Source organism: Silene latifolia, chromosome 9 (genome assembly GCF_048544455.1).
Source record: "Silene latifolia isolate original U9 population chromosome 9, ASM4854445v1, whole genome shotgun sequence".
In the NCBI taxonomy this organism is placed as follows: domain Eukaryota; kingdom Viridiplantae; phylum Streptophyta; class Magnoliopsida; order Caryophyllales; family Caryophyllaceae; genus Silene; species Silene latifolia.
In genome coordinates this window covers 201,871,480-201,888,359 of record NC_133534.1, presented here as the reverse complement: position 1 = coordinate 201,888,359, position 16,880 = coordinate 201,871,480, and the positions used below count along the sequence as shown (strand labels likewise).

General features: G+C 36.5%; 1 protein-coding gene across 1 annotated transcript; it reads right to left on the bottom strand.

Moving 5' to 3' along the window:
- Positions 1-14,542: 14,542 nt before the first annotated feature.
- On the bottom strand, positions 14,543-16,262 carry LOC141602107 (uncharacterized). Its single transcript, XM_074422420.1, has 2 exons — positions 16,192-16,262; positions 14,543-15,736 (listed from the first exon to the last, which is right to left on the bottom strand). The coding sequence occupies exon 2, from the start codon at positions 15,734-15,736 to the stop codon at positions 14,543-14,545; it is 1,194 nt and encodes a 397-aa protein (XP_074278521.1). The 5' UTR covers positions 16,192-16,262.
- Positions 16,263-16,880: the final 618 nt, after the last annotated feature.

The following is a 16,880-nucleotide window of genomic DNA, read 5'->3' as shown; positions in this document are numbered from 1 at the left end:
AGAAAGTCTTCTTTAAATCCTTATATAGCTTGTCACCACCTGGATGTAACGAGTATGGTGTACAATGAGCCTCTGTTATGATTGTCTTTTTCAGCTCCTCATCATTAGGGACACACTACCTCCCATCAAACCTCAAACTACCATCTGTATGAATAGAAAATCTAGACATTGCCCCTTTCTCTACTCCAACTCTCCACTCCACCATCTTAGGATCTAACACATGTTTACCTCGAATATCATCATAAAGATCAGGCTACACAGTCAAATCTTCCATGGCATCCCCTTTCTGCATCATATGTATCCCAAACTTCCCCACCTCATCTCTCAATCTCATCAAAGATATGGCTGTGCACAAGGAATGTACACTCTTCCTACTCAAAGCATCTGCAACCACATTGGCTTTCCCTTCATGGTAGATAATATCCATGTCATAATCGCCAATCAACTCCATCCACCTCCTCTGTCTCATGTTCAACTCCTTTTGAGTGAAGATGTACTTGAGACTCTTGTGATCTGAAAATACCTTAAAGTTCGCCCCATAAAGGTAATGTCTCCAAATCTTGAGAGCAAACACAACTGCACCCAACTCCAGATCGTGTGTAGAATAATTCTCCTCATAAGGCTTCAATTGCCTAGAAGCATAGGCAATCACTTTACCGTTCTGCATCAATACACATCCCAACCCATTCTTTGAGGCATCTGTATAAACCTCAAAGTTCTCACTCCCTTCAGACAATGCTAAGATTGGAGCTGTGGTAAAACGCTCCTTTAATGTTTGGAACGCCGTCTCACAACTCTCATCCCAATGAAACCTGTTCTCTTTCCTCATCAAAGCTGTCATAGGTCTAGCAATCTTAGAGAAATCTTTCACAAACCGTCTATAATATCCAGCTAAACCCAAGAAACTTCTGATCTCAGCTACATTCTTTGGTGCTTCCCACTTGGTAACTTCCTCAATCTTTGCCGGATCCACAGCTACCCCTTCTTTAGAAATCACATGCCCCAGAAAAGCAACTTTCTCCAACTAGAACTCACACTTGGACAACTTTGCATACAACTCATGCTCCCGCAAGGTCTGCAACACAATCCTCAGATGCTCCTCATGTTCCTCCTTAGTCTTGGAATAGACTAAGATGTCATTTATGAAAACCACCACAAACTTGTCCAAAACCTGACTGAAGACACTGTTCATCAAATCCATAAACACAGCCGACACATTAGATAACCCAAAAGGCATCCCCACGTACTCATATGGCCATACCTCGACGTGAAAGCTGTCTTTGGTATGTCCTCCTCTCTAATCTTCACCTGATGGTACCCCGACCTCAAATCAATCTTGGAAAAGACAGTTGCACCACTCAACTGATCAAACAGGTCATCTATCCTTGGTAAAGGATACTTGTTCTTCACCGTCACTCTGTTCAGCTCCCTGTAATTTATGCACAACCTCAAGCTCCCATCTTTCTTTTTCACAAACAGGACTGGTGCTCCACACGGTGATACACTAGATCTAATGTATCCCCTCTCTATCAGATCATCTAGGTGCTTACTGAGCTCCTCCAACTCCTTAGGACCCATCCGGTACGGTGCCTCAGAGATTGGCCCCGTTCCCGGTTTCAGCTCAACACTGAAATCTATCTCCCTCTTCGGTGGAAACCCCAGAATCTCCTCTGGAAAGACATATGAAACTCCCCCACGGCTGGTATCTGATCAACTGTCGGACTCTCCATCATGTCATCTCTCACATGGCACAAGATCATCGGGCACCCCTTCCTCAGATAGGACTTCAAGGTCACGGCTGCAATCAACTTAACTTTGGGTTTGACAACAAACCCACGATAAGACACACTAATGCTCTTAGGACCTCTCAAAGACACTTTCTTTTGAAGACACTCTATCTTAGCTTTGCACTTTCCTAACCAATCCATCCCGACTATCATCTCAAAACCGTCTAAATGAAACTCTAGCAAGTCTACAGGTAGATCAACTTGCCCAACTATCATGGATACATCTCTATACAACCTCCCACATGATACAGACTCACCCGAAGGTATAAAAACTTTCTCTCTTACAGACTCATATTCCCTCTGACCTAACTGTTTAACATGACTCGAAGATACAAACGACTGTGACGCCCCCGAGTCAAACAAAACAAAGGTATGAACACCGTTCACAAGAAAAGTACCAGTGATAACATGTGCGTCGTCCTCAGCTGCTTTCTTCTCCATCATAAACAGCTTTCCATTGGTCTTCTGTCCACCTCTCTGGACAGTACTGGCTGAGGTAGTCGGCTTAGCACCCGACCCCTGGTTGTTGTTGGTGTTGGTAACCGGTTTCTGATAAGAATTACCACCATTGCGGTTACCTCCACCGTTGTTGCTCTGACCTCCCCGGTTGTTCCATGACTCAGCTGGTCTGTTGCTCGCATAACTCTGTGCCGGACCCTGAGAATAGCTCCCCTAATACGGTCTCTGAAAACCTCCCGGCATCACAATGGTACACTCATGTCTCTTGTGGCCTACACCACCACAGCCGAAACAGGTCATTCCCCAGCTAGCGCTATCACTCCCACGGCCACGCCCAAAGGAAGTCCCAGCACTAAACCCCGAACCAGATGAATATGCTCTAGCCTTAGTGTGGTTGCCCTTCTTGTAATTAGATTGGCCACCACCCTCGCTCTCAGCCTTTCTTTTCTCAGCACCCCTCTCTCTGGTCATCTCTACCAACCTCTCAGCCCTCTCAGCTCTCTCATAAGCTTCCTTAACATCTGTAAGGACTCCCACGGGTAACTTCTCCATTATCTTGGGGGTCAACCCCTTCTCAAACCTCAAAGCTAGGTTCTCCTCACTCAATCCCATATCCTCAGCATACCTCGCATTCTCATTAAACTTACGGTAGGACTCAGCCACCGTCATGTCAGATGTCATCTTAAACTCATCGAACTCCTCTCTCAGCTTACTCCTCACATGTTCCAGTACAAACTCTCTCCTTTTGGCTCTCCTGAACTCATCCTAAGGTATAGCAGGTAGTCCCTGCTTCGCATACATGTCCCTAGCATTCACCTTTACCTTGTCTCACCATTCACCTGTCGCTTCTCTCATGTAGAACGCTGCTTGTTCTACATTCAACTCATCCGGGCAATACACCAACTCTAAGATATTCTCCATCTCTCTGTGCCAATTATCTAGAAGAATTGGCTCCCCGGTCCCCTTATACTCTTTCGGGCTGAATCTCGCTATATGGATGCTGATCTTTGAATGATCAACCTCCTTATCCTTCCCCACTCTCTTTAACGCTTCCGTAAGAGCATCTTGGTGCTCCAACATCTTAACTATGTCATCGGTGGTCATGTTCTCAGCTCTAACGTAAATGGCGTTTCTCTTTGGCGGCATCTTGTAACTACATAAGAAAAGGTAGATATAAACATGCATACTATAACCCAAAACACGTATATAGCCTGCACAGACCCCACTCGATCGAGTACCAGAACCCACTCGATCGAGTTGAGACTACTCGATCGAGTGCCCAACATACTCGATCGAGTGCCTCGACTCCAGAACCTAATCAGACCTCATGATCATAAACATACTCGACCGAGCAGACATGCCACTTGATCGAGCGACCCCTACTCGATCGAGTACCTAAAAATACGGTTCTGACCAGAAAAACATCAAACTATCCACTCGATCGAGTCAGACCCACTCGATCGAGTACTTCACCTACTCGATCGAGTGCCCCCCACTCGATCGAGTCATGCAGACTCGTAAACACTACCCGCATGTTATCTCACTTTCCCAACGTACTATGCAATTTTTATAATTTCAACAAAATAATCATAACTACGCATGCAAATATACGCAACTCCTTATATAATCAACAAAGCGATCTACTTCATGCTATCAAAATGCCACTTTATAAACACCCAACATACTTTTCATTCAATTCAACATATAAAACACATCTCCTTCAACTTTTTTCCAATTCTCCACATCCAACATCCAACAATTCACAACACATGTCGTTATGTACACATACAAACCAAAAGACAACACATACGACCCTGACACGTACCCCCATGTGACCGGTTCAAAATTATAGGGCGAGTTCGCGACTTTAGGACGTCTCCCAAGCCTTTGCATTAGCTCCTACAACTTTTACCCCGGGTTCATTTTAATTGACTCCATATGTTCATTAGATTCATTTGTTACAGATTTCAGGATCGTCGCTCTGATACCACTTTGTGACACCCCCATACTCCAAGTGCCTTACCAGGACCACTCAGTTATAGAAATGTCACCATCTCGGTTTTCCGAGGCAATGATAATCAAATGACAATAATGAAACATAATTTAAATAGTGATAAAGTTTAAGTGATTACAATTCCCAAAAAAACCAAACTGATAAAAGGTACAATACATGATTCCAAAACCAAATGTCTCAAACTACTAAAATACGACAGTGGAAGACTCTAACAGCTCGTGGTGACATATCCCAGCTAGCCCATACGCCTCTAATCATACCTGCTCGACAACTGCTCACCATCCCTGAATGGATCACCACAGTTTTACAAAACAAAGACGGGGTCAGTACTAATCACACAATACAATCATAATAAGACAAGTATCAAAACAGCTCAATCGTCACATCAACCCGAACTCCATCATCAACTCCTCAATACTGACTACACACTAAAGTGTGTAGCCCTGCCAGAGTACCCATCGCAACAGGTTACTCCTCGCCGCCAGTGAGGGACCGCAGCCGTTCCCACCTAAGCCCCGCTTATCTCCATCGAGCGATAAACACCAAACCACATTATGTGACTAATAATGAGTAGGGAAACCCTACCTGGAATGCAAACACAAGCAGACGATCTTAGCAGCTGTCTCAAAACCTCTCCTCTACGAATCCTTCTCCTAACACATAATCATACAATTACTAACAACACAACTAATCACAAAAATCCCCAATCCTATAAATTAGGGTTTAAAAAAAGTCAATCAAATGCTATAAAATTGGTATGTAGATCTTACCCTTGACCCAAGGATCACTACGGTGCAAAGATTGACGAAATCCGACCTCTCAAGCTCCGGGATTTGCCAATAACGCGGATGAAGAGAACAACGTAATATGAAATCTCCTTTGAGTGAATTAGGTTTATGAAAAGTGTTTAGGGAAGAAGACGACATAAAATATATACTAATCCGCGTTATTAACAAAACCCGTCAAAACATTACCCGTTAACTGACTTACTCGATCGAGTAACTAACGTACTCGATCGAGTGCCACTTACTCGATCGAGTACCTTTCAGGCAGAATACTGTTTCTTAAAACAAAACACCCTTACTCGATAGAGTAAGGCCCACTCGATAAAGTACCCAGAGACTCATAAAACCGTAGTATTACAATTAACCCTAATATCACTCTTAATCTGTCCGTATTTTCTAACCTAATTTATATTCCTTTCTTTTCTCAAATTATCCGTCTGAAATATATTTTTGACGTAAATCATTAAACCGTTGTAATTATTGTAATTTATTTATTTATTGTACCTTATTATTTTGTATCGTTAATTTTACTTGTTTTCCACATGTAATTAATCTAACTCCCTACTTCGACCTAATTGTTTTCTAATTACATGATTCACCGACATAGTTAAATCTCACATGTTAGGATTAATCTATTGTTTGTTTCATTGCATGCATATAATCGACAACATATCGAGTACAAATGACTTCTCTAATCATTAGTAGAGGCCGCTACCGAGGCGGACGGGATTAGGTGTTCAATTAAAGAGCTTCCTAATACGTACCCTCACCCCTTACTCCAGATCTTTGTGAACATCCGTGTTCATTGGCATCCACGAGAGTCATTCTAGACATAGAATGCTAAGGGTAACGAGTTCTTAGTGTCTATGTCATTACTTTTTGTCTTGACATGACGCGAAGTATTCAAACGGTTTCCAATTTTCCACAATAAATTGCTGGTTACTCCACAAATGCAAACGCTTGTTTCCCAAGCGCCTCCGTGGGTCCCCCGTGTCTACACTTGGTGAGTTAACCATCTTAACTGATTCTATAATTAGAACTCTCGGTCGATGAATTTACGTTCAGTTCATCTTTAGCCCGAACGTTCTGCGGCTACGGTCGCAAAATACCTTCGTTGAGATCAACTAAATTTTCGAAGTGTAATAACTACTTATTACCCCCACTCACCCAACGTCAATAGAAGCACCCCAAAAAATCGTATTGTACCCCTTATGAAATTTAGATTCATGGGCTCCTACTATTTGGTAAGGCTAAGTCTCATTCTTTTAAAAGTAAAGGTCTTGTCAATTTATTATCTATCAATTTTAAGCGAACTAAAAGTCGAATTCTCGATAATTATAATTGACACGGTCGAGGACTCGATATGATATGCATGTGTTGTTATGGCGATTTGGCAATGCATGCAACATATTAAAAGAAATGCAAAGCAAAATAATAAATTCTTAGTATGGCCATCCTAAAATAGAAAATCAAACAATCTATTACATATTCGGAAAACAACTCCTTTAGTCCCTTGAATCTTCAAGTGGCACGCCTCCCTAGAAAATCGTCTTGTCGGAACGTCTTTCCGAATGGCACCGTCTTGAAGAAACTCAGGAGTTACAAATAATAATAAAAATACATAGTTATTCCTATTATACATTTGTAAAATGAAAAACAAGTAAAAATAAAAGTGATACGAGATCAAATTAAATTACAACCGAATCAATATTCCCTTACATTACGGGTAATATCGATTAGAACTAAGGCCATACTAAGATAAAATTACATAATTCAAAATTATATAAATAAAATATGGCATTCAACAATGAAATATGCAGCATTATAATATATATTTATCATGCCAAATCGCCCTATTATAACTTATATCGATTATATAACCCGATTTTATGGAAATGCACGATTTTAACTTATTAAAATCGCTAAATAATACAAAAATATAATTTTAGTTCAAGTTAATTATCCTAACCATCTTAGGTCTTAAAAGTTATTCATCACTCAATTTTTGACAATAATTCAACTTGATATAATTTTATGCTCATTTTGACCTCAAAATCAAAACTATTATGAAATAAATCCAAATTAAATTACAATAATTTTAAATTTTGAATTTTAAATTTTAAATTTTTTAACATTCTGGAATATTTCCATGACACTCATAATGTCAAAAATCATAGTTAAAATTTTCGAATTTATTTCGAGAAAATATAGTTGCAATTTATCGGTTTTGTCAAATAAAACATCTAAAGTATACAAAAATTAATCTAATCAATTTTACAACTTTAGATCTGATAAGTTTGATATAAATGCAACCTAAAATAATTTTCTCGTGCCATGTAATTCGTTTTAGCTATTTATGCTAAAATAGTCATTGTTTATGTGATTTTACTCTAAAAATTCATAAATCATGCAAAATGAATCAAGTTCATCCCAAATTTTAAACATGATGAGTAAAATGTGCATGTGACAACATATTAAAATTTTATGGCCAATTTCGAAGTTTAACTATATTTAACCATTCTACCTTCTTTTAATCCATTTTTATCTCATAAACATCATAAATCATGAAAAATAAAACAAATTTATACGAAATTTTACATACAATAAGTAAAATATGCATGTGAGGTCATATAAAAATTTCAAGGTCAGAAACTAAGTTTAACTATTTTTAGTCATTTAACATCCATTTATACCATTTTTTATCACATAAAAATCATAAATTATGAAATATTAATCACATTAATACGAAATTTTACATACAATACATAAAATATTCATGTGAGGTCATACTAAAAAATCACGGCTATTAGTGAAGTTTAACCATTTTTATTAAATACAAGTTAATTTTACTTATAAAAATGTAATTATTTCACTAAAAATCATTAAAATGAGCAATAAAATACCATAAATCATAAAAATGACCTAAAAACATTTTAGGACCAGAATATATAACATGAATCATGATTTCGTGATTTAATCTAATAAATCACAAATTTTAGTTATAATTATGTTACTAATGACTCGAAAAACTATAAATCGAATATGCATACAACATCATATGCTCTGATACCGATTGTTAGGTCCATATACCTATACTCTTCTAATGGTGAAAAAATTAACATTTTAATCATTAGTGCTTTAGATCTAGTGCATGCATAACTAAATAAGGAATAAAATGAGAAAACAATGGATCTTACATTGTTATTTTCGGATCTTTGGGCACAAGGTCTCCTACCTTCACTTGTTCTTGAGTTATGATAACTATTAGGATGATTCTCCAAGACTCTATATTAGAAGCCCTCCTTTTGATTGCACCCAAGATTTAACCCTTATTACTACTAAATAATATTTGCTAGATGTTTATTTAGTAGTCTACCTTAAAATTAACTATTAATACTCATATATTACATTAATAATATTAGTAGTATTCTTGAACAATATAGATTAAAACTTCTCAAGTTTTTAGAGAAAGAAAACTATGAATGAGAGAGAGGAGTTTGTATGTGAATGAATGTACAAAATAATAGAACAAATTCTCTTCAAAAGAGAGTGGGAAAACCGGTGGGAGAGGGTTCCTTTAGGGAACCTATCACATATATTCTTACAATTGTTCTAATCTATGTGATAGGTATGCATGCATATTAGACTAGGTAATTATTTTGCTTATTTAATCTCAATAAACAAACAACCCACTAACCCCTATTTCCTCCACCATTTCGGTCCATTCATAAAACGGACATCCATTTTATTTTGTCAATTTGTCATTTGTCACACAATGTGTCACATATAACATGTAGCATGTCTTTAATTAATTCTAATGCATATTTAACATATTAAATATCATTATAGAAATTAATTGATTTACATACAACGAATTGTCTAGTAATTCACAATTATATAGTATAAAATGGGACATGTTAATATAATTCACAATACATTGTAATTATAATTAATCATTCATTCTTATCTTTATTGTTTCATTAAACAAATTTTAGTAATAAAATATTACTAAAACGAATCTTATTTAATCTTACAATAAGATATTATTTCCTTTCATAAATATAAATTGTTCTTATTTAAGGAATTAATTAACTTGTATCAATATAAAACTAATTAACTTTATTGATTAAGGCATCATCCTATAATTGTGACCTTAAGGGATCAACTGACCACCACCGTCCTACGATAGTAACGTCAAACTCCAGCAAGCCAATCGTTACCGATTAATGTTGATGAGTTAACTATTTAATTTATCATATCTTTCGTATTCTTATTTTGAGATTTAATTATGATTTTAAACCATGTTATCGCATTATTGTTGAGGACACATACTCCAACAATTACACTATTTGTACTTTCGCTCATTTGCGTCGATTTAACCCCGCCGAAAATGTATCAAGAGAAAATGTTGGCACCATTTATGTCGAATGCCATATAAACGTACCAGCCATTTATGATCCGCAAGAGCGTAATCAACTATCATTTTGGACCAGCTTTCCTCAAACTCAATCAATTAGAACTACAACCATAGACACAGTTGTTAAATATTCCTTAAACCTAGGAATTGATAATAGAAGGCTAATATGTTTTCCTGCATTTTGGGATATATGCCATATACCTAAACGATGTTGGGTGTTTGGAAATACCTCTTCGATAGCATTTATCATAGCTTGACATTGGTCTGTGAAAATAGTTATTGGAGGTCGATTAGCCATTGCTTGTAAGAAGGTTTTGAACAGCCAAGTAAAAGTCTCCTTAGTTTCATCCATTAAAAATGCACATCCAAAGACCACATTCTTCTTATGGTGGTTTATTCCAATAAATGGGGCACATATCATTCCGTACTTATTAGTACGATATATAGCGTGAAAAATTAACACGTCCCCGAAGTGCTCATTAGTTATCATTGATTTCCCATCGCGCCAGAAAAAATTGATCATGTGGCCATCATCATCTAATTCCATAGCATAAAAAAACATCGAGTCATTTTGATGTTCTTTGCAAAAATGATTTACGAGACTTTGAGCATCTCCTGCTTCTAACTGAGTTTTCTTTTTAGTGCGAATATGATTATTTAGAAATTCCAATGTAAATTGAACCCCTTGGTTTCACCGCCTTTTTCATTCGCTAAGTAAGTGTTTTACGTCTTCTGCGGCCATTTCATGGTTATGTTCTTCATCAAAATTAACAACACTCCTTAAACCACCTTCTTCTTTAAATCTTATAGACGCCTTACACATTGTTCGAGTGTCCAACCTTCTTTCAGATTCAGAAGTTGATACTCCTTCCTTCGAACATACAAATGTACGGGAAGTGATTTTTCCGTCTTTGTTGCGACGAAAAACGTGCCTACGAATGCTAAAGCCCATGTTAATGGCATATTCGTTGTAAAAATTGTACGCTTCCTCTTCACTATTAATAGATGTACCGATTCTAATCACATTTCCAATGGTCGGATGCAAAGTCACGGATGAGCGTTCTTCATGTTCACCAGAATGACCGTCATCAACTAAGTTCATGTTTAACAATGTGAAAGATCTCTGCATATTTAAAAAATAACAAACTAATCAAGAATTGGATTTCACGACTTATACGATCAATGTTTTATCAAGTATAAGGTTGACGAAAATTACTAATGAAAACTAAATTAATGAGATAAAAACACAACAACTTATATGTATGTTTAAGACCTTTACTGTAAGTATAATAGAAAAACTCCCCAAACTTAAAGTCTTTGCCTGGAGAACATTGCAATATGGCTGAAAAGAGGCAAATATGTAGTCTAACGAAGTCTTTGGCGGCAAATATTTTATTCTGAGTCAACTTTGGCAGCTAAATCTTAGGGATCATACAATCTCGTCAAATATAATGAAATCCTACTTGTTGAGAAAATATCCTGCTAAACTTATTTTATTTTCCTATCCTTTCCTATATTATCTCTTGTTTTTTATATGGCAATATGACTATTTTTTATTGGCTGGTAACACTAGAAATTTTTTTAGCGGAAAAAAAACGATGACCAAGTTAATCCTTCCTTACAAAGAAGAGCCGTCTCCCCAGATTTTAGGCCTCTTCACTAGAAAAAACCTGATAAATTTGGCATCTAGATCCAAAGTTGCAACTTTTGCTATTTATAAAATCTTAAAGTTACAAATTCATAACAATAATTTGAAAAAGGTAAACATAGATAAAACAAACCTGTAAAGTTGTAATCAATTTTCCTGTAACAACAATGTCGAGTCAAAACAAAGCATGAATAATCATTGAAATATAAAATACTCTGTTTATGGATATGATCAGGACGACCCAGAAATCTAGTGAAGAGTAATGATTCTAATCCCTCGTATCTTTGAGTGAGATGTTGATTTATGTTACAAAGAAGCATATGAAATCAGCAAGTAATTTCAAATGAAGATATGATGGGAATGACCGTATAAGACAGCGGCATATGAAATCAGATGGTTGTTTAATAATTTAGTATAGATAGATTTTATTGAAGAGGATATAGATGGTGGAAAATGTGTTGCATGATAAAGAAAAAGAATTACGCAAATGACAGATGGAGAGAGAAAAAAAAGGATGATAATCTACTCTAAATTATACATGGTCTAAGGGCGCAAAAAACCCCACCCTTACATAGTTACATACAAAGAGAAAACAAGAAGCAAGTTCGTTTGTTATTCGTTGGGAGAAACAAATTCAATAATCACATATATTACTTCCATATTATGGCAAGCCTAATATCATAGTACTGTCCTAGGATATTTTTACACGAACTACCAGAGCCATCATACTTGAACTCTTCAGAACTCTCAATCCGTTCAACATTTGGGGTTGTCTCATTCAGCGAATTGTTCCTTTCGCCCAAAAGTAAACCTTGTGATGATCCTACATACAGGTCGGCATGAATAATTAGGGAGGACTCAACTTGCACGGCAAAGGGGCAGTCTTTGATGACCATACAGTTCTAGACCATTTCCGGGAGGTTCATCGTAAAGAGTAGTACGATAGTACTTGGTCTCGTAGCTGGTTGAGTAATTGAAGCAGTTAGAGCTACAAGTGTTCCGTAGACCTCGGGATAGACATGGGAAGAGTCCTTGGAGATGATAGAAACCCTCACCCTAGCCTCTAGGGCATCTGAAAAGATAGTGTAGTGAATTGCTGCATAACCACCTTTACCTTGAATGCCAGTAAAATTTTTTTCATTATACCATGTTTTTTTCCCAGCTTCCAACATAATATCACACCAATCGAAGCAACCTTTGATTGTCAGACCGCCATTAATATCTCTCAGGTCGACATCCATGCCTACATGATAGCCATCGAAGGCTTCATGGGAACCACGAATAGATATAGTTCTGCTAGAGGGAGACAAATGTTGAGGTCTGTTCTTGTCCCTCTTAAAAATGCTACAACTACCAGAAAGGGTATAAACCACAATCCTCCCGTACACACTCAGATTCTTATAACTGTTGTGCCCAATAAAAATTAAAAACACCTCCATCCTGTGTTTTATAAATATGTTCCTGAAAAATAAAGAACAAGTCAACATTTAGGCATCCCCAATAACCGTTTGTGTATAAATTGTACTCCCTCCATCCCGGTCAATTGTTGTCCTTTGGTTTTGTCACAAACATCAAGGAAAGTGGAGGGGACCAATTACTAAATGACAAGTGGAACAAATTGAGTGTGAATGATCAAATTGCTCATTAAATTCATTCTTAAAATAGAAAGGACAACAATTGACTAAGAAACCCAAAAATGGAAAAGGACAACAAATGACCGGGACAGAGGGAGTAACTCTTAGTGGTGAACTGATATTGGCTAATGGTTTCATGTTCGAAGGGACTAACTTTCAAACTACCCAATTGACATGTTCTTTTGGACCAAAAGTAAATGATCAAATCTGAAATTGACCTAACCTCAAGTGAACTAAGAGGACGTTTGGTTGGAGGTCTTCAGGAAAGGGAAAGGGAATGAAAGAGAAGTAGACGGAGGAGAGAGGAAGATCCGAGTTAGGGATAGATAGTGACAAAGAAGAGAGGAAGATCTGAGTGAGGTGATAGATGGTGACAAAGAAGGAAATAGTGGGAGTATTAATTTAGATTAACAAAACTAAACATAACTAATCTAAAATAATAACTCATCATAACTAGTCTTAAATGAACTTAACATGAATTAATATTACATAACTAAAATTACCTTAACTTAATTAGAGACATAAATTGACTAAAACCAAGTTAACGGTTTGGCAAGACAAACAAGTTACCTTATTTGACCAAAATTTCAGCTAGCTTATTTGTTTGGGGCGTGTTTAGTAAGTAGCTTATTTGTTAAATAACCTAGCTGAAATGAAAAGCTACATAGAGTAGCATTTGGGAAATAAGCTACCTATTTTATTTTATTTTACTTTTTTGTCATTTCAATTTATAATATTAAATAGTTATTAAGTCATTTTTCTCAAAATCAGCTACCATTTCAGCTAGTTTTTCAAACATTTTTGTATAATTAGCTACCTTATCAGCTCTTATTTTTCACTTATCTTATAAGCTACCTTTCCTGGTTTGAGTTAGCTTTTCGGCTTTCAGGTACGTTTTCACGTTTAAGCTAACTTTTCAGCTAATTTGGCAAAACGATAAACCTAATTAACTTAATTAAACTTGACTTAATTTAATTTAAGTTAAATTAAATTTAAATAAGATTAACTAACCTTAGATTAACTAAATTTGAGTAAGCTTAACTAAAGCCAACTTAATTAAATTGAACTGAACCTCTCAACTAGCTAGCTGAAGTGAACTGAATTAAATCCAAAAGAATTGGGCCTAAATGGGCAGAAATGAGTATATGACCTATGACCTATGATAATAGAAAGGGGGTATTATTGAGTTTTGAATAAACTAAATGCAAAATCTACTGACATGGCATAAAGATGTGCTCGTATAAGAACAAGAGGAGTATTGGAGGTTGAAACTGAACAGGTTCTGAGAACTATCTACCGTATAAACCAGTAACTCCTTTTATCTGAGGATACTGTAAATGTTAGATTAAGACCTTAGAGCGTCAGTCAAGGGCTTTCCCCATATGGAGTTGCTCCTTATCACTATCACTGTGCCGACAAAGTTAGGCATCAGCTCATGCTACCCATGTCAGTCGACAGCCAATGCCTGCAAGTCTGCCACCCGCACTGGAGCTCCTTGAGTTTTGAACCCCAACCTTAGTTAAAGTTTTATAAGAAAGGTTCACCAAGCAATGCTATGTGTCATTTGGTGTCAAATCTGGCGACAAAGCCGATAGAATAACTAGAAGATAAGCTCATAGGTGGAGCCACATTGGACTTCCACTGGACCTGGTAGCTGAAATTTTAGTATTTGTTAGTTGACTCGTCAATAGAATGGTAATGGGCTTATCGATACTTTCATTTTTCCTATTGATTTTAAACATTTTTTTTACATAAAATTTTCAGAAACACGCGAAAAAAAAAAATCAGTTCAAAGGGCTTACTCCTGGAACGTCAGCAATGGAGGGCGAAGCTGCAGATAACAAAATAGAGAAGACAAAGTCAAGATTGAAAAGGTAGATATAAAATAAAACATTAACGTGAAGAGAGTTGGTCCTACTTGCTGGATTCTTGTCTGCTCCCCAGGTGAACTCTTTTGTTTCCCTCCCGCCATGTTTCTCTTTAGCGTATTTGAAAGACACCAGCTCACTATCACCTGGACAACACAATCAAGTCCCTCAACATCCTTCTTGATGGACCACCTATTGTGGGCTTCTATCTCCAGTTTATCCTGGACTATGTTCACGCCAGTATCAGCATTCACCAAGTCAAATTCAATCACAAGGCTTGAATAAGCAGGAACAGCAACAACGGAGTTACATAGGCCAATTTGACCCCCATGCACCACATGTTCAGATTGATGACGGGACTTATCAAAGAGTTTTCGGGAAAGACACTTCCTCAGGACATTTTTATCAAAAGTATTGTTTAAGGATCCACACTTGTAATATTGTGCAATGATACTTCCATACAGATCACAACCAATCTGCCCACAAGTAGTATCATGTTTATTTTTTTTAAAAAGTACCTTGACATCCACTTTAGCTACAACAGCTGAATACAATGTGGCATATATTATGGCAGCGCGGCCATATTTACCCTCGACAAAGCCAACTCTGACAGCTTCACTATCATCTAGGGCTTTCAAACTTATATCAATGGTTCCATTAGCAATGTCAATATTTTCACCCTGAGAGATGTCCTTAAGATGAACTTCTAATTTGGTATCATGTGATGGAAATATAAGATCATCATCTAACTGAGGCCACGTCAAAGACAATAAACCGCCCAAGCATATACTCTCAGGATCTTCATCACCTCGATTATACAAATCAAGAATGGTGCCACATCCAGCAACATTAGTTGCTTGGATAGTACCTGATATTTTGAATGATGATTTATCAGTCAAAGCAAACACTTGTTTATCAATGATGACACCAAGCACCTCTACTAGGGGTGTAGCTCGGATATGGGTGCCTGGAAATATATTATGTGGATGTTTCACAGAAGACATTCGTCGCAGTGTTTGGATCAGTTTTGGATCTTTTCTCCTTTCCTCTAGTTGTTGCTCCAACAGTTCTTCCACACTATTTTTGAAGTAATCTTTGGAGTTCATTGTGAAATATTTAGGCATCTATCAGGACAAAAAATAGGTTAAGAGATAACGCACATAAAAATTGTGTAAAATCTGAGCTTCCTTAACAAATTTAGACAGAAACAACAAAAGAGAAATACACCAGAACCGGACTTGGTCGGATAGGTGGAAAGATTTGAAGGGAAAACTCGTTTCCCCATTCTCTGCCCCCCTTCCTGGAGTCCTTCCCTTTTCCTTTCTTTTCCCTCCCAAAATCAAAACATGATATAAACAAAGCTAACTCAAAATCCGCCAATCAAAACAAAATAGGAGTAAAAGGGAGGCAAGGGAAGGGGAGGTGGTGGGGATAGCGGTGGCGGTGGCGGTGGTTTCTAAATAAAAATGTGACCTTGAAATCCCATCCTCCAAATTTCTTAAGATTAAACAAATAGTCAGTTTAAGAAAGAGAAGTCGATTAAGCATAAAATTAGGACTAACTGCAAATATAAAATTACCTTGTTCAAATTTTTAGGGTTTCAGAACAGAAACTGGAATATGACGGAGAGATGTTGCGAGAGGTTATTTAGGCCCTGTTTTTTCTGGCTTATTTTCAGTCCACTTCAGTTCAGTTCAGCTCAGCTCTATTCAGTTCAGTTCAGCTCAGTTCAGATCAGTTCAGCTCCATTCAGTTCAGTTCAGTTCAGCTCAGTTCAGCTCCATTCAGTTCAGATTAGCTCAGCTCAGCTCCATTAAGTTCAGTTCAGCTCCATTAAGTTCAGCTCATTTCAGCTTTACTCATCTTAAATTTAATAATTATTACTAATTTTATTATCAATAATACTGATTTTTAAATATTATTATTCTTTATTCTTTATTTTTTATTTTTTATTTTTTATTATTATAATTATAATTAATAATATTGTTGATAATAATTTATTTATTATAATTACTATTATCATTATTATTATGAATATTATTATTAAAATGAATAATAATGTTATTAATGTTAATATTATTGTTGTTGTTATTATTATTATAATTATTATTGGTATTATTATTGTTATTGTTAAAATGAATAATAATGTTATTAATGTTAATATTATTGTTGTTATTGTTGTTGTTGTTATTATTATAATTATTATTGGTATTATTATTAAAATTAATAACATTTATTATAAATATTATTGATGGGGCACGCCCAACC